Source organism: Triticum urartu, chromosome 2A, assembly GCF_056163025.1.
Source record: "Triticum urartu cultivar PI428250 chromosome 2A, HENAU_Tu73, whole genome shotgun sequence".
NCBI lineage: Eukaryota > Viridiplantae > Streptophyta > Magnoliopsida > Poales > Poaceae > Triticum > Triticum urartu.
In genome coordinates, this window is record NC_141874.1 from 687857634 (window position 1) to 687882264 (window position 24631).

General features: G+C 51.7%; 1 protein-coding gene across 1 annotated transcript in view; it reads left to right on the forward strand.

Annotated features, from left to right (window-relative positions):
* Nucleotides 1-7458: 7458 nt before the first annotated feature.
* LOC147986744 (uncharacterized) overlaps nt 7459-24631 on the forward strand; it is a 29455-nt gene continuing 12282 nt past the window's right edge. The window contains exon 1 of the mRNA XM_087540137.1: nt 7459-8085. Coding sequence (XP_087396263.1) covers nt 7459-8085 — 627 coding nt within the window. The remainder of the gene's footprint in view (nt 8086-24631) is intronic.

Consider the following 24631-nt stretch of genomic DNA (forward strand, 5'->3'; position numbering starts at 1 on the left):
TTTTTACGGTTTACAAGTGAATAGTACATGGAGTAGATGCTTATACAGTATAAGTCATGGATGAATGTAGTTCAGAAACTAGTACACAAAGTTCTGAAATTAAAATCAAGTACACCATGTTATTTTTCTTTTCGGAATATATAGTTGAGTCAATGATCTATTTGCTTTCTTAGTGCCAGTTTAGTTTTATTATGTTGAATAAAATAACATATACCTCTGCTTCACCAAGTTCTTAAGTTTTTTTGGTGGTGAAAATAACACCAGACCAAGTTCAGAAACTACTTCACTACATCAAGTTCAGAAACTACACTAATGAATCAAGATGAGAAACAACACTGGTACATCAACCTCATAAATTAATCTTGTGCAACAGTTTCAGGTACTAATCAAGTGCATCAGGGTCAAAATATATTCTAGTGCATCTACTTTGAGGAACTGCACTAGTGCATCCATTTTCACAAACTACACTAGTACATCTAGTATGAAACTAGTCTAATGAAATTTCGAGGGAGCAGTATTGATGAATGGAAGAGGGTGAATGAGTATGATTTTTCTCCATTTTGTGGCCGCAGCGATGTGGTACACGAGGCAAAGACCCTCCACGCTGATCTGTAGAACTGCTGCCATCTGCGGAGGTTCATCATCTTTGGTAAACTCCACATCAACGCCCATGATGTGGGGGTACGAGCCGCAGGCGCTCCTCCTGATCCTAGAGATCATCTCGTCGGCCTTGTCTGGTTCGCTGGTGCAGATGACCTCCAGCGTCTCCTTGCCGTGGAGCGCAACCCCTTTGAGGGTTACGGTGTACTCGCGCTTCTGACCGGGAACGTGAACGACGTCGAGGTTTCCGCTCTCGTGGACGTCTGGCCACAATGACGCTTGGCAGACGCTTCCTCCGCCATTGCCCTCCTCCTGCGACTACGGGCTTCGAAGAGAGATGTTTGTGGGTTGTTTGCAGAAGAGATGGAAGCGGCAATGGAGGTTCTCGGAATGAGGCAGTGATGTAGTCGATTTGGGGGTTTTTCACGCCTGGGATGGGGACGTGGGGGAGGCGGTTCATCTAGGACGTGGGGGTAGTTGTGGTGGGGTGCAGTTGCAGTCCGTCGTGGCAACCGCGCTCTGTGCACTGCTGGGTGCGCATGTGTCTGAGTTTAGTCCCACAACGGGCCTGCATCCTGGCCCATATCACTGGATTTGTAGTCGTATGCGGGCTGTGGTGTGTGAAATATCATGTTAGGTAGGTGGGCTTTTTTTGTATGAATTCTTTTTTTGCCTATGTGACATTTTGACTTATACTAAAATAACACTTCCTTTTTTCAGGTACACGTGTCTTATGTGACAAGTTTAAGTTTGATAACAATGAAAAACATGTAAAACCTTGCCACATTGCCTTTCTTGGACATGTGTGAAAAGTTTAAGTTTGAAAATAATTGAAAAACATGTAAAACCTTGCATCATTGAATTTTAATTATAAAATAAATTTGTAATATTGCACTGAAATTGTAGAACATCTCCAAATCAACCATCTTCAACAAATTTTGGATGTTTCGTCACATGCGTGATTTTTTCGGTCATTAGTACAATGTCTACCATTTTCAACATGTATTGCAAGTTTTGTCACGTATGGCATTTTTCGGGCATATGCGACACGAAGAAACCATTGTTAACACTAAAAAAGCAAGGACAATACTTTCTAGATCTTTTGGGATATCATTGTGATATTATCGAAATCTCACATAACTCAATGCGGCCCACCCCTCCCTAAATCCCGCGATTACAGCGCCTCATTCTAACCACACGGCCGTGCCATCCACAGCTCCCATGACCACTGCAAGATTAGATCAGAGACCCGGGCTCACACGGATTACAAGAGTTGTCGGCCACCACTACCGCCATGAGGGGTCGGACTTCAGTGTTCTTCTCGCCGCTCCGTCCTCGCGTGAACGCGCTGTATATCCTTGCCGCCGTCTACCACGCTATACGGGCACTTCTAGTTTGCCACGCACTATCCGCGGCCATCAACTCAGCGCCGCCATCTTCGAGAGAAGGTATTTCCTGATCGTAGCTTTTTTTAATCATTGTCGGCCGCTCTTTTAGTAGTTGAACCCTCATAGGGTTTGCACAACTTCACGTGGTTAAGCAATTGGATACCCTTGTTAAACTGCGCTTATTTTATGCACAACGAAATAGGTTGTGTGCTTAAACTCATAAGTGGATCATATGTTTAATGATCCACTTATTTTTTTAATATTAGTTGACTGCTAATTTTTTTATTCATCTTTGAATTATTGTCTTCAGATTAATTGACCCGGTTTGCATCATTGCATACGAGCCAGCAATGTCAGTTTCAGATAAAAGTCTTCGTAACGGAGAAAAGCCCAGTACAACTCAAACTTAAATTTGACAGCAAGACCATAGCCAAACAAATGTTGAGCCCATTCAAACACAAATAGGTAACATCAATTGATACATGATCTTGCTCATGCTCTACTTTTAGCATCATTTCATACATGTTCAGTTCTTATCATAAAGTGGATATATGTACTTTTGGCAATCATGAACATCCTCTACTTACTGCTATAACTAATGCATCCTTAGTACAAAAATTGAACAGGCAATACGGTTGTATTGGCAATCATTTGCATGCTTTACTTTTGGCAAGAACTAATGCATAGTTGAGTTATAACTAGTCATAGATATGGCTGTAACATCTTGAGTTATCATCACGATCACGCAGAGACCCTAAATCATCACCAGATATGTTGAGCCCATTCAAACACAAATAGGAAGCAGCAATTGATACATGTTCATGCTCATGGTCTACTTTTAGCATAATTTGATACATGTTCAGTTCTTACCAGAAAGTGGAAACAAGCACTTCTGGGAAACATGAGCATCCTCTACTTATTGCAATAACTAATGCATCCTCAGTACAAAGCTTCAAATGGCAATAGGTAGAATTGGCAATCATTTGCATGCTTTACTTTTGGCAAAAACTAATGCATAGTTCAGTTGTAACTGGTCATAGATATGGCTGGAACATCCTGAGTTATAAACTGAACATAATCATGCCAAGCTATAACTACCATAGTCATCGTAGTAGAGTTCCTAGCATGCATCACCGTATGATTCTAGAACGGAAGAATAACACGGCAAACATAACATAGACCACCGTACGATACTTGAGTTGCTATGGCCTTGTCAATGCAAGGTGATTAGGCGAGGTGTTTAGAGAGATAAACCAGGCTTTTCTTAAGCACCGGTGCTTATTTGTACAGGGTAGACGCTTAACTAGGCGTCTGTCTTGTAGGAATAGGCAATGGTGCTTCAGAAAAACCTGGTTTATTTTTCTAAGCATCACCCTTAGCATCTACCATTGTACAATGCCTAACATGCATCAGCAAAATAGTACTAATAACAACTTAGACCACACTTAAGCAGATTAGCAGCAAACACTTAGTTAAACGGCAGACCGCACACCATAAGTTCACACCCACCATAGACCATAGGACATAAGTTCTTACACACCATAGACCATAATTTTTAGAGTCGACCAGCGAATACCGATAACATAAAATGTCACGGCGGTCCTGGGGCAGCATCAGCAGTCTAGCAGCACATCACTTGTCTCCCTTGTTCAGCGGCGACGCGGCGGGATGTAGTAGGGCTCATTGACTTTGACAATCTTGAGGAAGCGCCCGTAGGCCGCATGTTTTGCCAGAGTACTGGCATTTTGCTTCCTACTGTAGGAGTTTCCAGTGGAGACGGCATGCTGCATCAAGCCATCTATGCCACCCTTGATCGCCTTGGCACAGAAGGGGCAGCCAAGCTTTCCATAGAAACGGTACTTGAATTTTCCAGCAATCAGCTGCCTCATGATGTAGTGGCTCTTGCTGTGCCTGCTGTCCATGTCATACCCCACATCATCGTCATCCTCCTGTGAATTAGTACACAAAGAAGAACTCAGATAATCTATTCTGCTACATTGCTCTTAATTAGAATGTTTGAAAAGTACAGACGTGTAACATGACAACTATCTATTTGCTTGAAATAAGGCGTATATGCACATACATAATTGACCCAAATAATTTGACATGCATAAATATGGACGGTGGGATATTTGCATTGATATATTAGTGCATGTCGGTGTACAAAAATAGGGACGCATCTTTGTACCCCTTTTCCTGTGCACGGGCAGTCAGAGCCGCGCCCACGGCCACACCAAGCAGAATGAGGGAGGTGAGCCAAGGTAAGATCGAAGCCCAAGACAATCGAAGCAACGCCAAGGCCAAGACCACAAAGAGCAGAGGGACGAAGCAGGTTCCCTTGGCAAGACCCTTGCCGGGCGGCCTCAGCGGCCCCGGTAAGACCCTTGCCAGGACAGCTCGCCTAGCACCAACAGAGCGAGCCACCCTTGAGCCCACAGCCCCCAGCGCCATCATCAGTGTGGGACCAAGGCTCGGGAAGGCACCTCTGTGGTGGCATGCAGATCTTTGTGAAGACATATTCAAGATCAGATGAGGATTAGAAGATGACGATTCTCGGCAAGATCCTTGCCGAGGAAGGCCACCAGACCCTCGGCAAGATCCTTGCTGGGTACGACAGCACGCCACCGCAAGACCCTTGCCGGGCCACCCGGCAAGGCTCTCACCAAAGACGCCGGCGAGACCACCGCCAAGCCCATGTCAACCAAGCTCCCACCTTCGTTCACATGCAGCTGCCAGCCCAACTAGCCGGGAGGGCACCTACATGGCAACATGTAGCTCCCAGGCCATTTCATCAAGCGCCTGCGTGGCGGCATGCAGATCTTCGTGAAGAGTCCACCACCGCGCCAACTCAGCTGCCTGCCTGCCTACATGGCACCGCACGCATCCCTGGCCAAGGCGCGTGTCGAAGCAAGGAGGAGCGGCGGCGGACGGGACGAGCCTCGCCCCCGTCCCCGATAAAGCAAGAGGACACCTAAGCGATGCATTAAATGCACCTTGTCCTGTAATACGAGGGATAACCTCGTGCCATTGTACACCTCTCCACCTCCTGTGTGCCACTGTGGCAGCCCCTTTTTCCTATAAAAGGAGGCCCGAGGCGACCAGGAGAACTATTCGGCTCTTTCTAACCACACGCTGAAAACAGCTAGTTCGAGAGCTCAAGAACTCTCAGAAATACACCCACCAAAGCAGGACTAGGGTTTTACGCATCCTCGCGGCCCAAACCTGGGTAAACGACCTTTGTGCTGTCTACTAGCCCTGTTCTCCTCGCAACCCTGCGCCCCAGCAACCGTAGTAGGGATTCTTGTGATCCCATAGGTGTCATTCCAATCCGACATCCTTGGCGCACCAGGTAGGGGGCGCGATTGTGAGAATCTGGTCTAGTAGTCAGCCTAGAAGTTCTTCATCGCCATGGCCCCTAAGAAGAAGACGGCCATGGCAGTTGACTCGTTGGGAGCCGAACAACCCGCGCCGGTGCGGACGAGCAGCGGACCGGTCGCAGACAGGACCCGTGCCGCGGCCCGCGAGCACCAGCATCGCCCAGGCAGTCGGAGCCTGGCGAGTGGCGTCGTTCGCGCACCAGATGACCGGCTCCACATCGTCGGATCCAAAGATGGAGCTGGGCCCCCGCAGGCGGCGCGGGGCCCTCCAGGGGCGTCGTTGTGCCGACTCCGGGTGGCGCGGCGACCTCCAGGACGCCTACACCGGCGACCACCGGCATTCTTCCCATGGAGTGCGTGCCAAGCAGCATCACCACGATGGTGACCCTGGGCACCGCCGTGGGAAGAGCCCTGTGTGTCATCGGCAAGATGAGGGGGTTCAGCACACTCGCCGAAACGCTGGTGAAAATGGCACGCAGCCGCTGGGTCGTGAAGGAGCTCCTTCTAACGTAGTTAGAAGTCAAAGTGCGCCGTGATCCACGGAGCTATCGCCGCCGCCCACGCCAGAGGAAGCTTTGGCACGCGCATAGCTGCTCCTCGACTTCCCTCCTGCTGCGTTGAAGCTCGACGAGTGGAGGGCCACCATCCGGAGCCTCTTCGCCGTCGCAAACAAAGACGATCCGCGACCGGCGGGGCCCTCAGGCCTGCGCTCCACCAAGCCACCACATGCTGGCGCTGGGAGGACCGGGGGAGCTGCGACCACGATGCACTCTCCTCCTCCTTGCCAGCTGCCGTGGGCGTCGGCCCGTCGCGATGACGCTTGTGATAACATCTCTATAGCGTCGTCCGACCCGCGGACCCTCCGCGACCAGCGCCAGGTCCTTCGGGAGCGAGCTCACGAAGACGCTCGAACCACCGTCAAGCGCCGACGCGAAACGCGCCGCCAGTCGGACAAGCGGGCGGGACCCGCTATGGACCACCCGGCATCGGGGGGCCCCGGCGGCCTACCTTACGAGGTGGGCTGCCCGGCTTTTACCCGTGAGCTGAGGCAGTTCCAGTGGCCGTCCCACCGTACGTTCAAGCCCGACGTCGGCGAGAAGTACACCGGCAAGACCCATCCGTCCGAGTTCCTCAGCATCTACACCATCGCGATGCAGGCTGCTGGAGCTCGCGACGACAAGGTGCTTGCCAACTATTTCCCGCTGGCGCTCAAGCCCAATGTGATGTCTTGGTTGATGCACTTGCCGGTGGATTCCATTTCTTCCTGGTCAGATCTGTGCCATGAGTTCGTTGGCGCCTTCACAGGAGGCCACCAAGATCATGGCCAGGCTAGTGATCTGCATATCATTCCCTAGAAGGAAGGGGAGACCCTGTGCAAGTACATCCAGAGATTCAGCCGGGTGCAGTATAACATCCCCGACGTTCATCTCGCCGCTGTGATTAGCGCGTTCCACCAAAACGTGCGCAATCACAAGATGCGCGAGGAGCTAGCGATGACCAAGGTTAAGGATGTGGCCGAGCTATACGTTCTGGCCGATAGGTGCGCCCAGGCTGAAGAGGGAAGGAAGTACCCCGGCGAAGATGCCGGCGCGGAAACCGACTCTGCCGATGAAGACGCTGCCACCTCAACGAAGAAGAGGCGGCGTCGCAACAGGAAATGCAAAGGCAAGGCCGTGCTTGCTGTTGAGGGATCTGACGATACCGGTGCTGGCAAGAAGGTCAAGGAAGACGCCCCCGGCAAGGAGATTGCCGGGTGCGCCGCCTGCCAGGCCCTGGCGGCTACCAACAAGCCGGGAAGCTCCGGCAAGCAATACTGCAAGATCCACCGCACCAAGGGCCACAACCTCCAGAACTGCCGACAAGTCGAGCTGCTTGTTGAGAAGCAAAAGACTGAGTACGAAAGGCGGGACAGGGAGAAGGACCAGGACGGTGCTGAGGGATCCGTCAAGAAGCATGGCGGCCAAGGAGGCCGCCCCGGCAAGGACAACCAGCAAGAGAGGCCCGCCCGGGGCCATGATAAGAAACAAGAAGACGATGATCATGACGAGGGCGAAGAGTCTGGTGAGCAAGGGTTCCAGAAGGCTACGGAGGCCATGTGCATTGATGGCGGCGCCTCGCTGCATACCTCTCACCGCCAGCTCAAGCAGTGGGCGCGTGAGATTATAGCAGCAGAGCCGTCGTTCGATGCTCAGAAGCCGCTGAAGTGGTCCAGCACGCCCCTCATCTTTGACGCCGAGGACCACCCTGACCGCACTACTGCGCTCGGGTGTTTTCCATTGTTGGTCTCGCCAATGATACGCAACCTCAGGGTGAACAAGATGTTGGTTGAAGGCGGGGCTGGCCTGAACCTGATCTCGCTTGTCGTGATCAAAAGGTTGCAAATCCCTGATGGAGACCTCGAGGAAATGGGAACGTTTCAAGGGGTCAATCCGGGGAGGAGCCAGCCGAAGGGAAAGATCACACTGCCCCTGACATTTGGAGGAGAGTTGACCTACAGGATGGAGAGGATCGTCTTCGACGTGGCCGAGATCCCCTTTCCCTACAACGGGATCCTCGATCGTCCGACACTAGCCAAGTTCATGGCGGCGTCACACTACGCCTACAACATGCTAAAGATGCCCGGGCCGTTGACCATCATCTCCGTCCCCTCCGACAAGAAGGACGCGCTGATCTGCGCCAACCAACTCTACCGGGAAGCAGTTGCAGCAGCTGCCGTCAAGGCACTGATACATCTCCAACGTATCTATAATTTTTGATTGCTCCATGCTATATTATCTACTGTTTTGGACCATATTGGGCTTTATTTTCCACTTTTATATTATTTTTGGGACTAACCTATTAACCGGAGGCCCAGCCCAGAATTGCTATTTTTTTGCCTATTTCAGTGTTTCGAAGAAACGGAATATCAAACGGAGTCCAAACGGAATGAAACCTTCGGGAACGTGATTTTCTCAACAAATAAGATCCAGGAGAGTTGGACCCTCCGTCAAGAAAGCCATGAGGCGGTCACGAGGGTGGAGGGCACGCCCCCCCTAGGGCGCGCCCCCTGCCTCGTGGGCCCCTCGAAGCTCCACCGACGTACTCCTTCCTCCTATATATACCTACGTACCCCCAAACGATCAGATACGGAGCCAAAAACCTAATTCCACCGCTGCAACTTTCTGTACCCACGAGATCCCATCTTGGGGCCTGTTCCGGAGCTCCGCCGGAAGGGGAATCTACCACGGAGGGCTTCTACATCATCACCGTAGCCCCTCCGATGAAGTGTGAGTAGTTTACCTTAGACCTTTGGGTCCATAGTTAGTAGCTAGATGGCTTCTTCTCTCTTTTTGGATCTCAATACAATGTTCTCCCCCTCTCTCGTGGAGATCTATTCGATGTAATCTTCTTTTTGCGGTGTGTTTGTTGAGATCGATGAATTGTGGGTTTATGATCAAGATTATCTATGAACAATATTTGAATCTTCTCTGAATTCTTTTATGTATGATTGGTTATCTTTGCAAATCTCTTCGAATTATCAGTTTGGTTTGGCCTACTAGATTGGTTTTTCTTGCAATGGGAGAAGTGCTTAGCTTTGGGTTCAATCTTGCGGCGTCCTTTCCCAGTGACAGTAGGGGCAGCAAGGCACGTATTGTATTGTTGCCATCAAGGATAACAAGATGGGGTATTTATCATATTGCATGAATATATTCCTCTACATCATGGCATCTTGCTTAAGGAGTTACTCTGTTTTCTTGAACTTAATAATCTAGATGCATGCTGGATAGCGATCGATGAGTGCAGTAATAGTAGTAGATGCAGGCAGGAGTCAGTCTACTTGTCTCGGACATGATGCCTATATACATGATCATACCTAGATATTCTCATAACTATGCTCCATTCTGTCAATTGCTCAACATTAATTTGTTCACCCACCGTAGAATACTTATGCTCTTGAGAGAAGCCACTAGTGAAATCTATGGCCCCCAGGTCTATTCTCATCATATCAATCTCCAATCACTTTATTTTACCTTGCATCTTTATATCAAAAATACCAAAAATATTATCTATCATCTCTATCAGATCTCACTCTCGGAAGTGACCGTGAAGGGATTGACAACCCCAAATCGCGTTGGTTGCGTTGAGTTATTTGTTTTGTGTAGGTACGAGGGACTCGCGCGTGGCCTCCTACTAGATTGATACATTGGTTCTCAAAAACTGAGGGAAATACTTACGCTACTTTGCTGCATCATCCTCTCCTCTTTGGGGAAATCCAACGCAGTGCTCAAGAGGTAGCAAGAAGAATTTGTGGCGCCGTTGCTGGGGAGTCTGCGCAAAAGTCAACATACCAAGTACCCATCACAATCCCTTATCTCTCGCATTACATTACTTGCCATTTGCCTCTCATTTTCCTCTCCCCCACTTCACCCTTGCCGTTTTATTCGCCCTCTCTTTTCCGTTTGCCTTTTTCTCGCTCGCCTTTTTGTTTGCTCGTGTATTGGATTGCTTGCTTGTACGATGGCTCAAGATAATACCAAATTGTGTGACTTTACCAATACCAACAACAATGATTTCCTTAGCACTCCGACTGCTCCTCTTACCAATACTGAATCTTGTGAAATCAATACTGCTTTGTTGAATCTTGCTATGAAAGATCAATTCGCCGGCCTTCCTAGTGAAGATGCCGCTAATCATCTAAATAGCTTCGTTGATTTATGTGATATGCAAAATAAGAAAGATGTCGATAATGATATTGTTAAATTGAAGCTATTTCCTTTTTCACTTAGAGATCGTGCTAAAGCTTGGTTTTCGTCTTTGCCTAAAAATAGTATTGATTCTTGGAACAAGTGCAAAGATGCTTTTATCTCTAAGTATTTTCCTCCCGCTAAGATCATCTCTCTTAGGAACGATATTATGAATTTTAAGCAACTTGATCATGAACATGTTGCACAAGCTTGTGAGAGAATGAAATTAATGATACGTAATTGTCCTACTCATGGTTTAAATTTATGGATGATCATACAAAATTTTTATGCCGGATTGAATTTTGCTTCTAGAAATCTTTTAGATTCGGCCGCGGGAGGCACTTTTATGGAAATCACTTTAGGAGATGCTACTAAACTCCTAGATAATATTATGGTTAATTATTCTCAATGGCACACTGAAAGATCTACTAATAAAAAAGTGCATGCGATAGAAGAAATTAATGTTTTGAGTGGAAAGATGGATGAACTTATGAAATTGTTTGCTACTAAGAGTGTTTCTTCTGATCCTAATGATATGCCTTTGTCTACTTTGATTCAGAATAATAATGAATCTATGGATGTGAATTTTGTTGGTAGGAATAATTTTTGTAACAACGCGTATAGAGGGAACTTTAATCCTAGGCCTTATCCTAGTAATCCTTCTAATAATTATGGAAATTCCTACAAAGACTCTTATGGAAATTTTAATAAGATGCCCTCTGAATTTGTGACTAGTGTTAAAGAGTTTATGAATTCACAAAAGAATTTTAATGCTTTGCTTGAAGAGAAATTGCTTAAAATTGATGAATTGGCTAGGAACGTTGATAGAATTTCTCTTAATGTTGATTCTTTAAAGCTTAGATCTAATCCTCCTAAGCATGATATCAATGAGTCTCTCAAAGCCATGAGAATTTCCATTGATGAGTGCAAGGAAAGAACCGCTAGGATGCGTGCTACAAAAGATGCCTTTATTAAAGCGTATTCTTCCAATTCCTATGAAAATCAAGATGAAGATCTAAAAGTTATTGATGTGTCCCCTATTAAATATTTGTTTTGCAATATGAATCTTGATGAAACTGAATATGATCCACCTTTACCTAGAAGGCGTTCCAAAAATTCGGAGTTTTTAGATCTTGATGATGAAATTGATAAAAGTGGGATTGAAAAGAGTAAAACCCTAGATGTTGCTAAACCCACCATATTGGATTTCAAGGAATTTAATTATGAAAGTTGCTCTTTAATTGATTGTATTTCCTTGTTGCAATCCATGCTAAATTCTCCTTATGCTTATAGTCAAAATAAAGCGTTTACTAAACATATCGTTGATGCCTTGATGCAATCTTATGAAGAAAAACTTGAGTTGGAAATTTCTATCCCTAGAAAACTTTATGATGAGTGGGAATCAACTATTAAAATTAAGATTAAGGATCATGAATTTTATGCTTTATGTGATTTGGGTGCTAGTGTTTCCACTAGTCCCAAAACTTTGTGTGATTTGCTAGATTTCCGCGATTTTGATGATTGCTCTCTAAAGTTGCATCTTGCGGATTCCACTATTAAGAAACCTATGGGAAGAATTAATGATGTTCTTATTTTTGCAAACAGGAATTATGTGCCCGCATGCGCGAGCTTTATCGCATACTCCAACTCCAATGCTATCTCGAAACCTGGGAAGAGGATCGAAGGCTTCCGGAGCAAGTGGGCCATGGTGGACGTCGGGCGCCTCCACCCCCGACTGGTGTTGCCCACGGGGCAGCCCAAGGCCGTTGACGCGTGGTCCCGCGCGGAGCTTGTCGACCCCCGTGCAAAGGTGGTGCTGAAGAGGATGAACGCGGACCTGAGGCCAAGCAACTTGGGGGCGGCGAAGTTGACCGGGGCCACGCTCCTGAGGGAGTTCTTGGAGCACCGGGTGGCTCCTCTCCAGGAACATTCGCTCCCATTGTGGAGGCTTGGGGGAGCGGACGCCACCCTGCGCCTGAGCTCCGACGCCCTGACCGACGAGGATCTGGTCGCGGCCCTCCATTCCTTGGTTGGGGAAGATGTGGCGAGCCCGGTGGGCGCCCCCGTCCCCCTGTTCCTCCGCGACGACCGGGAGCAGGTGGTGAATGCCATGCCCACCTTCAATGGTGAGGGGCTGGTGCCTGCGGAAGCCCCCGAGGATCTGGCGATGCTGGCGATGGTGAACGTGTCCTCTGGCAGCTCCAGCGGGAGTAAGGGGGAAGAAGAGGCGGGAGAGTCTGACTCTGAAGCGACTGGCGAGGAGTCAGGGGAGTCCTTCCATCGGCGCAGGTCCTAGGCCCTCCGCTCCATGCCGGACGACGATGAGGCCGACGCCCGGCGAGGAGGGGAGGACTCTCCCTTGGTCACAAGGAAGGGCAGGTCGGGGCTGGTTCCCCCAGGGTCTCCTCTAGTCTCTGGGCGATCTGAGGCCAGGTCCGGCCCTCCTGACGCGCCTTCTACTTTCGGGCCTCCCAGGGCCGACCCTAGCTGCAGGCTTTCGGGCTTCAAGTTTGGCCGGAGGTTGCTTGAGTCCACGAACGACGACCAGTAAGTGCTTGATCCGTGCTTTGCTTGGTTTCTACCGCTGAGGCTTGACATCTGCATTCTTTTGCTAGGACGGCACCTGCAGCAAAGAGGTTGAGAGGGGCCTCCACGGCCCTACTTGGGGCGAGTCCATCTGCCGGGGCGGCGCCTTCATCCGCTGGGGAAGAAGGCAGTGAGGATCGCGCCTCCCTGGCCCGATCATCTTCGCGAGGTCAACTGGGACACCTTGGCGAGGAGTCAGCCCCCGTGGCCCCGCTGACCCAGGAGTCGACTGTGCTCAATGCTACAACCGGGGCAGCCAAGGCCCAGGGGGTTCCTTCCTGTCAAGCTGTGATCACGCTGCCGTCCTCTCCGCCCGCTCCACTGGTTCCTGTCTCCTCTGCTCCTGCTGCCGCCGTCCTGGACTAGGTTGCCAACGAACTGAGCCAGCTGCAGGAGGATCTTCTGAGCGTAGACCCTCGCGTAGTGGCCGGGCGCCTGGAGCTAGCTTCTGGCTGGGCCAGTTCTGCCGCCTCCATCCGAGCAGCGCTGAGCCAGGTCGTGTCGGCCTCCGACGGGGAGAAGCAGGCCACCAGCCAAGCCAAGGCCGCTCGTGACGCTGCCTTGGGCGACGCCACGGCCGCCCAGGGCCGCTGCAAGGCGCTGGAGGTGGAGTTGCAAGGCCTGCGCGACGAGCTCGCCAAGGAGGTGCGCGGCCGCCTGGAGAAGGAGAAGGAGATGAAGGCTAGGGAGGCTGCCGTTAAGGACCGGGATGCCAAGCTTGATGACTGCCACGGCCAATTGGAGACGCTGGAGCGATCGCTGAAGGCGGAGAGGACCGAGCTAGACGCCAATGCGAAGATCCTGGCGGAAGGTCGGGTGGACTTTGCGAAGCTGGAGAAGAAGGCACGCGCCATGCTGAAGACGCTTTACGAGAGCGGCTTGGAGGAGCCGTTGGCCAGTGTGGAGGACGGCCCCGCCAAGCTGCTCCCCTTCCTGGTCAATGCGCTTGAAGATGTCGCAGATGGCCTTGGCCCCATGGGCGAGGCCGAGGCGCGTGCCCTGTCTTCTGCGGCGCTGACGCATGTCCTCAGCCACGTCTACCTGCGCGACCCCAACGTCGACTTCGACAGCTTGCTGGAACCCGTGAGCGGCGACCGTGCCACCGCTGCCGCTGAGGCCATGAAAGGCCAAGCCGAGGCTTTTCTGGGGAAGTTCCGCTCCTTCAGCATCTTGCCCGGGCGCGGTGCCGCCAGCTCCGCGACCTCAGGAGGCAGAGTCGCCCAGCGTGACTCCACCACCAGCGACGGCGCCACTGGAGAGTGATCCCTTCGCGGCTTTTGTCCTGTTTTTATTCCTGCAACATGCACCATGCCTCGTGAAGGCGTTTAAACTTGTGTTTGGTGCCGTGAAACAATCTATGGTTTGTAATATTTGCTTTGAATTTCCTGGAATTTGCATTTTCCTCTCCTACTTGCTTGCGCTCTACGTCGGCAGGGCCCGGCCCCGCGCGTACCTCACCCAGCGTTAGCCCCGACCGGAAACCAGGACGGGACTAAGGAGTGAGGGGCTACGTGGAAAGTTAGGCTCCTGAGTCGCGATGCTCAGGAGTCCCCCTTGACGCGCGAGCAACAAGTAGGGAAGGGGGGGAGCAAGGAGTGGATTGGTCGTTCTGCGTCGGCAGGGCCCGGCCCCGCGCGACCTCACCCAGCGTTAGCCCCGAGTGGAAACCAGGACGGGACTAAGGAGTGAGGGGCTACGTGGCAAGTTAGGCTCCTGAGTCGCGATGCTCAGGAGTCCCCCTTGACGCTCAAACGGGTTTTCATACCTTGGCTCCGCTCGGGGAGGGCGTGCGACGACCAGGTCCGAGGGACCTGGCTGGGTGGCGTGCGCTCGGGCAAGGCCCGGGCGTAGCCCCCACGTCCAGCCCCCTCGCGCGGTGCTCCCGAGGGGAGGCATTGCGACGGTGCCGAACACTGAGCACCGGGCTCCCTGAGGTTGGCACGGCCGTGGGCCGCCTTCAGTTGTTTATCACCAGTGCGGAGGATAGCGCTTCCGTATGTGTACGGGCATAGCCGCTCCTCGGCAGTGTCGTCAGCCAACATGGAGCATGGTGCTTACACTAGCATGTGGGAGGGGGCTCCCCTCCGGGAGGAGCCCCCGGGGCATGTACAGCCCCGCCCTGACACGTGGCCGGCATGGTAGGGCTAGGAGAGGTGTATCTGGGCACTCGTGAGCCAGCGCGGGACTCACGAGGCCCTACCTCGAGGCAGGTTGCACCCGGCTCTGGGCCTTTATCAATGGTGTGTTCCTGCAGGGTGGTTAGAATGCAAATGCTCTACGTCCTCAGGTCCCGGCCCTCGAGCGAGCTCAGCCACCACTGGTATGACAGGTCGCAATGCCGTGGGTCAAGGCCAGGGGGTGAGGGCTGGAGAGCCAGTAGGAGCCCATGAGTCGCGATGCTCAGGTACCCCCCCTTTTAACGTGCAAGCGCTTTGCATGAGAGCGGAGAAGTCCGCGATAAGCAGCAGGTGATAATCATGGGAACCAGATTAAGCGCGAAAGAGCAAATTCATTTTAAGTAGATGCGAAAAACGCCGCTGGGTCAGGCCCGAGCAGCTTGGGGATGATGCATCCCGAGGGGCACCCCTAATAAGGTAGGTAAAGAGCATAAGCAAAACGAATACATGCCGCGGGGACGGACCCACGCGGCCTGGGAATGATGCGGCCCTGTGGGCGCTCCCAGCTGAAAATGGAACTTTGAAAGATATCACCTGATGCTGTTGAAGATGAAGTGATGCTGAAGAAGCGGGCGATGTGCGGTGGAGATGCCGGTCCTCACGAGCCCCTGGGCCCAGGAGCCTCGGGAGGCTCCGGGGGCACGGGTGGGTCTTCGAGGGCCATCTCCACCTCTGCCAGCACCGCACGATGCCTGACCTCCTGAGCCTCCAGAAGACTCCTCAGCAGGCGCTGATGAGCGGCGACCACGTTCGGAAGGCCGAAAGGCATGCGAACGTAGCTGTGAGGTGGCCCCTCGCAGCGCCCCACGTGCAAAGGCCAGAGGCGCTCCGGAGACGCGGCTCGGTTGAGCCCTGGTACGTCGATGCAGATGTGCAGCCCACCATCCTCGCCTGGATGTGGGGCTACGGCGGGCAAGCGGCGGCTGTCGCGCATGACTCTCGAATCCTGTAGCTCCTGGGTGTTTCTTGCGATGAACTCCTGAGGGTTTGGTCTTCCTTGCCTTGTACCTTCCTGAGGGAAACGTGCCTGGAAGCACCCTTCCAAGTGGTGCCCGAGCACCTCCCTCGCGACCTTGGCAAAGTCGGTGGCTCTCCAAGAAAGAGCCCCCGAGCCCTGCCTGAGGAGGGCGCCGGGTGCGCCTTCCTATGCGTGAGAGGGTGGCGCTCCCTGATCGGGCGCGAACCCTGACGCAACACCTCCAGAGGCGCCTGCCTCCTTGTGGCTTGGGCCAGCCAAAGCCTTCTTCTTCTTGAGGTTCGCCTCGGGAAGTCTTCCGCTCCTGTGATCTGGGTCTTCGATTGCTGCGGCTTGGAACGCACGCTCAAGCGAACACACCGCTTCCCTTTCTTCACAGGGTACGGTGATGACTCCACCGCTTCCTGGCATCTTGAGGACATTGTAACCATGGTGAGTCACTGCCATGAACTTGGCTAGGGCTGGGTACCCGAGGATGGCGTTATACGGCAGGCGAATATGGGCGATGTCGAAGTCGATGAGCTCGGTGCGATAGTTGTTGTGCTGCCCGAAGGTGACTGGAAGGCGAACCTGCCCTATCGGAACAGTGGAACCATCAGTGACTCCTGAGAAAGGCTTGGTTGGCTGAAGCTGATCGTACGGCACTTGGAGATTGTCGAACGTCTCGATGGACAGGACGTTGAGTCCTGCTGAGGGAGTCCTGGATTAGGGGGTGTCCGGATGGCCGGACTATGCCTTCAGCCGGACTCCTGGACTATGAAGATACAAGATTGAAGACATCGTCCCGTGTCTGGATGGGACTTTCCTTGGCGTGGAAGGCAAGCTTGGCGATGCGGATATTCAGATCTCCTACCATTGTAACCGACTTTGTGTAACCCTAACCCTCTCCAGTGTCTATATAAACCGGAGGGTTTTAGTCCGTAGGACAACCTCAACATACAACAATCATACCATAGGCTAGCTTCTAGGGTTTAGCCTCCTTGATCTCATGGTAGATCTACTCTTGTACTACCCATATCATTAATATTAATCAAGCAGGACGTAGGGTTTTACCTCCATCAAGAGGGCCCGAACCTGGGTAAAACATTGTGTCCCTCGTCTCCTGTTACCATCCGCCTAGACGCACAGTTCGGGACCCCCTACCCGAGATCCGCCGGTTTTGACACCGACATTGGTGCTTTCATTGAGAGTTCCTCTATGTCGTCGCTTTTAGGCCCGATGGCTCCTTTGATCATCAACTACGATGCGGTCCAGGGTGAGACTTTTCTCCCCGGACAGATCTTCATCCTCGGCGGCTTCGCACTGCGGGCCAATTCGCTTGGCCACCTGGAGCAGATCGAAAGCTATGCCCCTGGCCATCAGGTCAGATTTGGAAGTTTAAACTACACGGCTGACATCCGCGGGGACTTGATCTTCGACGGATTCGAGCCACAGCCAAGCGCGCCGCACTGTCTCGATGGGCATGATCTAGCTCTGCCGCCGAACAGTGTCCTGGAGGCCGCACGCGCATTGGTTCCGACCCTTAATTCGGAGCCTACCGCGCCGATCGAGGATGAGTGGTTGGACACCACCTCGGGGGCTGCGATCTCAAAGGCGATCGAGCCGAACACCAGCCCTGCACTCTGCATGGCCCGTGACTCCAAGGAGCCGGATTCCTCTCCAGACTCTGAGCCCTCTGTGCGCCTGCCAATCGAATCCGATTGGGCGCCGATCATGGAGTTCACCGCCGCAAACATCTTTCAGCACTCGTCCTTCGGCGACATCCTGAAGTCACTAAAGTCTCTCTCTTTATCAAGAGAGCCCTGGCCGGACTACGGTCAGCAAGGATGGGATACGGATGATATAGAAATTCAAAACCCACCCACCACCCATTTGGTAGCCACCATCGATAATTTAAACGACGTGCTCAACTTCGACTCCGAAGACATCGATGGCATGGACGACGATGCAGGAGACGCATATGAACCAACGCCTATAGGGCATTGGACAGCCACCTCATCTCATGATGTGTACATGGTGGATACCCCTAAAGGAAACGACAACGAGGAACACGGGGATGGAACGAGGGACCGATCTCTCGAAAAACAATCAAAGCGTCGGTGTAAATGCCGCCCCAAGCCTCGCCTCGATACAGACCCAGCCGTAGAGCAGGATGAGCCGGCAGACGATGAGCAGGCCTTAGAGCAACCGTCCGAACAGGGCAACCCAGATAAATAAACCGAACAACCCTCCCCCGGCGAAAATGGCATTCCGAACGACTTTACGCCGGATAAGCCCACGAAGCAGAAGAACCTCCACAAAAGGCTCGTCGCAACCGCACGCAGCCTGAAAAAGCAGAAGCGGAAGCTAAAAACTGCGGAAGATGCACTCAGAATCAGATGGAGTAAAGTAATCAATACCGCAGACAAATACGGCGGCAATCGCCACACTAAAAGCTATCCGAAGAGAAAGCTACTGCCCGAATTCGACGAAGAGGCCTTAGAACCCTCGCATTCAAAAAATAAGAAAGCCACCCGGTCGGATAGACGATCCCATGGCCAGCACAAAGCGGCAAGAGGCGCCGCACTTAAGCTGGCACGCGACCCACTTAAGGATTCACATCAAAAAGATGGCCCAGCCAGGTCCATTTATGGGCCTAGAAAGCAAGCTCTCGTAAGCAATGCAATAAAGCCAGTATCCGAATCCGGCACACCCAAATATAGGGGCGCCGCACACCCCCTATGTTTCACCGATGAGGTCCTGGATTATGAATTTCCAGCGGGATTCAAACCCATAAACATAGAGGCATATGATGGAACAACAGACCCTGGAGTCTGGATCGAGGATTATATCCTCCACATACATATGGCTAGAGGAGATGACCTCCACGCCATCAAATACTTATCCCTCAAGCTTAAAGGGCCAGCCCGGCATTGGCTTAAAAGCCTTCCTGAAAACACAATTGGAAGTTGGGAAGAGCTCGAGGATGCTTTCCGAGCAAATTTTCAAGGGACTTATGTCCGCCCTCCGGATGCAGACGATCTCAGTCACATAACCCAACAGCCCGGAGAGTCAGCTTGGCAGTTCTGGAATAGATTTCTCACTAAGAAGAATCAGATAGTCGACTGTCCGGACGCCGAAGCCCTAGCAGCTTTCAGGCACAACGTTCGAGACGAATGGCTCGCCAGACACCTCGGCCAAGAAAAGCCAAGAACAATGGCCGCATTGACAAGCCTCATGACCCGCTTTTGCGCAGGAGAGGACAGTTGGTTGGCAAGATGTAGCACCAGCGACCCAAGTACATCCGAAACTATGGATGGAAATGGAAAACCGCGACGCAACAAGGATCATCGCCGGACCAAGGAAAACAGTCCGAAAAGCACGGCAGTCAACGCCAGATTCAAAAGCTCACGACAAAATCAGAAAAAGCCGCCCCTCCAGGATAACAGAGATGATTTATCCAACCTAAACAAAATCTTGGACATGATATGTCAAATACACGGTACTCCCGGGAAGCCTGCTAACCATACCCACAGAGATTGTTGGGTTTTCAAACAATCCGGCAGACTCAACGCCGAACACAAGGGGCTCGACACACCAAGCGAAGACGATGATGAATCCCAAAAGCAGAGCACCAGGAAACAAAAGAATTTCCCACAAGAAGTGAAAAGAGTAAACTTACTTCACATTGCAAAATGTGCCGCACCCATAAAGGTACGCGCCATACGGCCTATCCCAAAGGAGACTCACCACTGGTTGTCAAAACCAATCATCTTCGATCATCTGGACTATTCTAGAAGTATCAGGAACGCAGGCTGGACTGCGTTGGTACTCGATCCAATAATTGACGGACTCCAGTTTACAAATGTCTTGATGGACGGCGGCAGTGGACTAAACCTGATATATCAGGACACAATCCACCACATGGGGATAGACCCAACAAGAATTCGCCACAGCAAAACCTCCTTTCAAGGGGTAACGCCAGGCCCGGACACCCATTGCATGGGTTTTCTCCGGCTCGAAGTTATATTCGGCTCTACCGATAACTTCCGCCGCGAAAAGCTGACTTTCCACATCGTCCCATTCTCAAGTCGCTATCAAGCACTGCTGGGACGCGAAGCTTTCGCCCGCTTTAACGCAATATCGCATTATGCATCTCTTATGCTTAAGATGCCCGATCCACGAGGCATTATCTCTTTGAAGGGGAAGCATTGAGTGCGCCTCCCCCGAGCGGAGGATTGTGCGGCCGCTTTAACAGCCCCGCAATAACATGGCTTCACCAGCCAAAACATCTGAACAGGTCATTAAGACCACGGACACGGATAGACGAGTCCGGCACAAAAGTATCATTGATAAAGGCTTAGTGGCCATATACCCCTGCCCTAGGGGCTCCGCACATATAAAATAAGAGACAATGAAGCTCAATTTTACATATTTTACTTTATACTTTGTTTATTTAATATAACTTTTGTTCGGCACGACCTTTTTTTTCAACTTAGTTCCTCTCTTTTACAGATGAATATCGTGCTGCGCCCGTCCAGGATACGGCACAACGGAGACAGAGGCGCAGACGTGCAACAGGGACCTATTACAAGGATTCTTTTCAGATTAAGACCCTGCGTAAACCTTTTTTAATGTCTCCTGTTGATACACATCCCCTGGTTCTCTGTAGTATAACCAAGGAGGAGGCTGGCATCTTGGCATGTGGCCACGTCAGAATTTTTGCTCGTACCTGGACACTAGGGGCTTATACCTAAGAGCTTTGCCTCGCCCGCTCTCATAAAGACCGAATACCTTAGGTAGTGTTCGGCGTCGCGGTTTTGGCCTTATATGCATCAGCTCCGAATCATGTCTTTGGTCAAATGTTGGGTTGCCCGGCTCCTGTGTTCGGCTGCCTTACGTTCCGCTCTATCGGCTAAGGCGACACCAGGAGAACTACTGCGATTGTGCCCCGGTTCGGCCAAGCGAGCACCTCAGTAGAGAAAGCCGAAAACTGACTGTCATGATATAGCGTGAGACTGATCAACCACTCGATGACTCTCCGGAATCTATAGGATTCCTCCGCATTAACGAAGGGCCGTTTCCCGGCCAGGCACACACGCGCCCCGAACTCGGGCGAGCGCAGTCGCCACCAGGGGCTACCTAAATAGTCCCACTGTCAAGCTCCTATGGCTAAGTGAAAGTGATAAAGCATTATAGTCCGATTGCCTAGTTCGCTGCGCTATCACCTCCTTTGTAGGACCAAGACGTTGGATCAAGTGTGAAAATGTGCCTTTTGTGAACACCCCCGCATTATCTGCGTGGGGGCTGAAGCCGACGACTGCCATCTTTCAGATTCTATATATTTTAAACGGCCGCACAGGAGGTGTTTTTACAATACATGCAGGCACAAGTATAAAAAGTTCCTATAATTTATCAAACTAACATTTTACAATTGTACATGCTATTCAAACATAGCATCCTTCGAGCACTGCAACTCTATTACACGAGCGCCTGGCAGAACTTCCTGAAAATAGTGCTCGGTAGGTACTCGGCTTCTGTCCGAATCTTGGGATGCAACAGCTATGGTCTCCATTTCCGCCCAGTATGTATTGACACGGGCAAGAGCCATCCGCGCACCCTCTATGCATGTTGACCTCTTAATTGCATTAATACGGGACACCGCACCAAGGAACTACTGCAACAAGCTGAAATAACTCTTCGGCTCCGATTTCCCCGGCCACAGGTGACCCATGATGTACCTCATGGCGAGTCCGGACAACCTATTCAGTTCGGCCCATTGAGCCAGACGATCGTCCACCGATAGTGGACGCGCTGGATTGTGGAACTGCAACCAGAAAAGTTTTTCCACTTCGCGATCTTCCTAATCTCGAAAGTGTTCGGTCGCATCAGCAGCACTCGCTGCCAAATCCAGATAGGTGTCCGTCACACTCCACATCCGGTCCAACGGAGCAACCTTCGGATCACAAAACTTCCTCCACAGCATAAAGGGCTTTCCAGCAGCAATCTCTCCGGCCTGATGCAGCTCCTCCTTCGCAGCTCTCATCGCAGAGTGAGCGTCCTTGGCATCAGCAACGGCCTTATCTAAGTCCGTCTGTCTCGCCCGGTCTTCTTTCTCAAGAAGCTTGCAATGGTCAGCAGCGCTTTTTAGCTTCACGGCCATCTCGGCCATCTCTTTTTTGCTCCGACAGTGAGCAGCCTGTTCGGCTCTTAGCTCTTCAAGGGCCTTCTCGGCAGCCGCATCACTTTTTCTGGCTTGTTCCTTAGCTCGGGCAAGTTCCGCCCGAAGACTCTCCACGGCGGCCGCACCATCTGCGTCAAAGAACACACATTGTAAGATACTGGCATAAAGCTCCTCTTACCAGGTGCTGTCCGAGGAATTACATACCTTGAGCTTCATCAAGCCGCTTGTTGACGAGCGCAATGTCGGCATCTGCTACGTCAAGTTGCCGCTTTAGCTCGGCAAAATCATCAGTTCGGCTGGATCCCGGACACTTCGCCACCTACATTCAAAGGCGACATTTTAGACCTGGGATTATGATCCTCTGTGCGCCGTCACTTCTGACAACGCACAGAGTCTTAGGGGCTACTATCTACATAGGGCGCATCTTATTTATGCGCAACTGACAAAAGTGTACATTATCTAACGTACCTCAAAACCCGTCAGTAAACTTCTGACGGCCTCGTGCAATCCGCTTTCCATGGACGAAATCCTTTCAATCACCGTGCCCATCAATGCACGGTGCTCCTCTGAGATAGAAGCTCGCCCTAGGAGATTCTTCAGCTCCTCCGACCGAGCACCGGACGGTGCCGGACTCGTCCTATGGCCTCTTTCGAAGGCCGGACGCGGAGAACCTTGGGGGGCCATATGGCTACCTTCTGCCCCTGCCGGATTCAGAGAATCCCTCCGGGACGACACGTCAGGGTCGCCCGCCTCGCTAGGTGGTACGGCAGGGGGAGGCGTTCCGCTCTCCATCATCTCCGGAAGAAGGTCCCCCGAAGACGAGCTCTGCTGAGAAGGGCTGAGGTCCGAGTTACAAGGTAAAATTCCGGTTAATCTTCTCAGATATAAAGCAAGGATTACTCTCATCTCTCAAAAATATAATCTTTCTCTACTTACGGCTCGCTGGAGGGCTGGTCCCCTTGAGGGCATAGTTCGGCCGAGGTATCCCCCGGCGTAGGACCCTCTGACGAGGATTTTTCCCCCCGCTTTAAGGCCATGGTCTCCGGGTTTTTAGAGGCGGTCCTCTTCTTCCCCTGAGGAGAGGAATTTTCAGTTCCTCCCTTCCGAACAGCCTCCTTCGAGGAGGCCGTAGTTTCCTTGTCCCCTCCCTCACTTTCCTTCAAAGGCACAATCTTCAACATCCTGACTAGCACGGGATCCGGCCTGGTCTCAGGGAGGGGAGCTGGACACCTGATCAGCTTTGCTTTTGCTATCCACTCCTGTTTAAAAGGATAGCTCTTTTAGGGGCAAGTTTATGGCAAATATACGGATAACGAGTCTGGGCACAAGGCTACTTACTTGAGTATCCGGGCGATTGCAGCTCAGACCTGCGTCCTCGGTCAAATCCAGACACATTGCTTGTGATACGAAGAACAGTTTATACATCTCCGCGGGCGTTGCGCCCATAAAATGCTAGAGAGCTCGTGGTCCCTCAGGATTAAACTCCCACAGACGAAGGGAATGATGTTTGCTGGGCAGCGTTCGGCGGATCAACATGACTTGCATCACTTTGACCAGGCTAAGACCTCTTTCTAAGAGATCCCTGATGCGGCCCTGCAAAAAAGGCATGTCCTGGGGTGGCCCCCAATCTAGGCCTTTGTTGACCCACGACCCTAGCTGCTTTGGGAGACCCGAGCGAAAGGCAGGCGGCGCCAACCACTTGGTGCCCCTGGGAGCGGCGATATAGAACCACTCTCGTTGCCATAAGCCGAGCTCCTCTTGAAAAGGGCCCTCGGGCCATGGAGCATCAGCATTCTTGCTTATAACTGCGCCTCCGCACTCTGCGTACCGTCCCTCAATCATCTTCGGCTCTACCTTAAAGGTCTTGAGCCATAATCCGAAGTGAGGAGTAACACGGAGGAACGCTTCACACATGACGATGAATGAGGAAACATGGAGGATGGACTCCGGAGCTAAGTCGTTGAATTCCAGCCCATAATAGAACATCAGCCCCCTCACGAAGGGATCCATTGGGAAGCCTAACCCCCGAAGGAAGTGAGACACAAACACCACGCTCTCACCGGGCTGGGGACTGGGAATAGCCTGCCCTTGAGCAGGCAGCCTATGCGAAATTTCGCCGGTCAAGAACTTGGCCTCTCTCAACTTTAGCACGTCCTCCTCCGTGACAGAGGAGGGCATCCATCGGCCTTGAAGGTCGGAACCGAACATTGTCGAAGGTCCGAAGCGCCTGAAATCTAGAGCCTAGGGTGTTGGAACTCGAGGCGACGGGCGAACTCGTTTGAGATTGAAAGAAAGGAGTAAGGCCTTGGTATCTTTATAAGAGGTTGAATACCAAGGGCCCTCCCCGTAACCGTTTGGGACTCGCCTTTAATCGAGAAAACATGCTAACGGGCACGATTGGGTTACCCAAGTCCGTATTGATGAGAATCCCGTAAATAAAGGGGACACGATCTCTGCTTTGACAAGACGTGCCAAGGAAACCGCCTCGCAAAATACGCTGAGGTGGGGAAGTAAAAACAATTCGAATAAAGGACTTGGCCGCAGCGTGAAGTCACACTACGGAATATGTCAGCAGATTAGATTTGTGTTAATATTATTCTCTCTATGGCAATATGTGGAAACTTATTTTGTAGAGCCGGA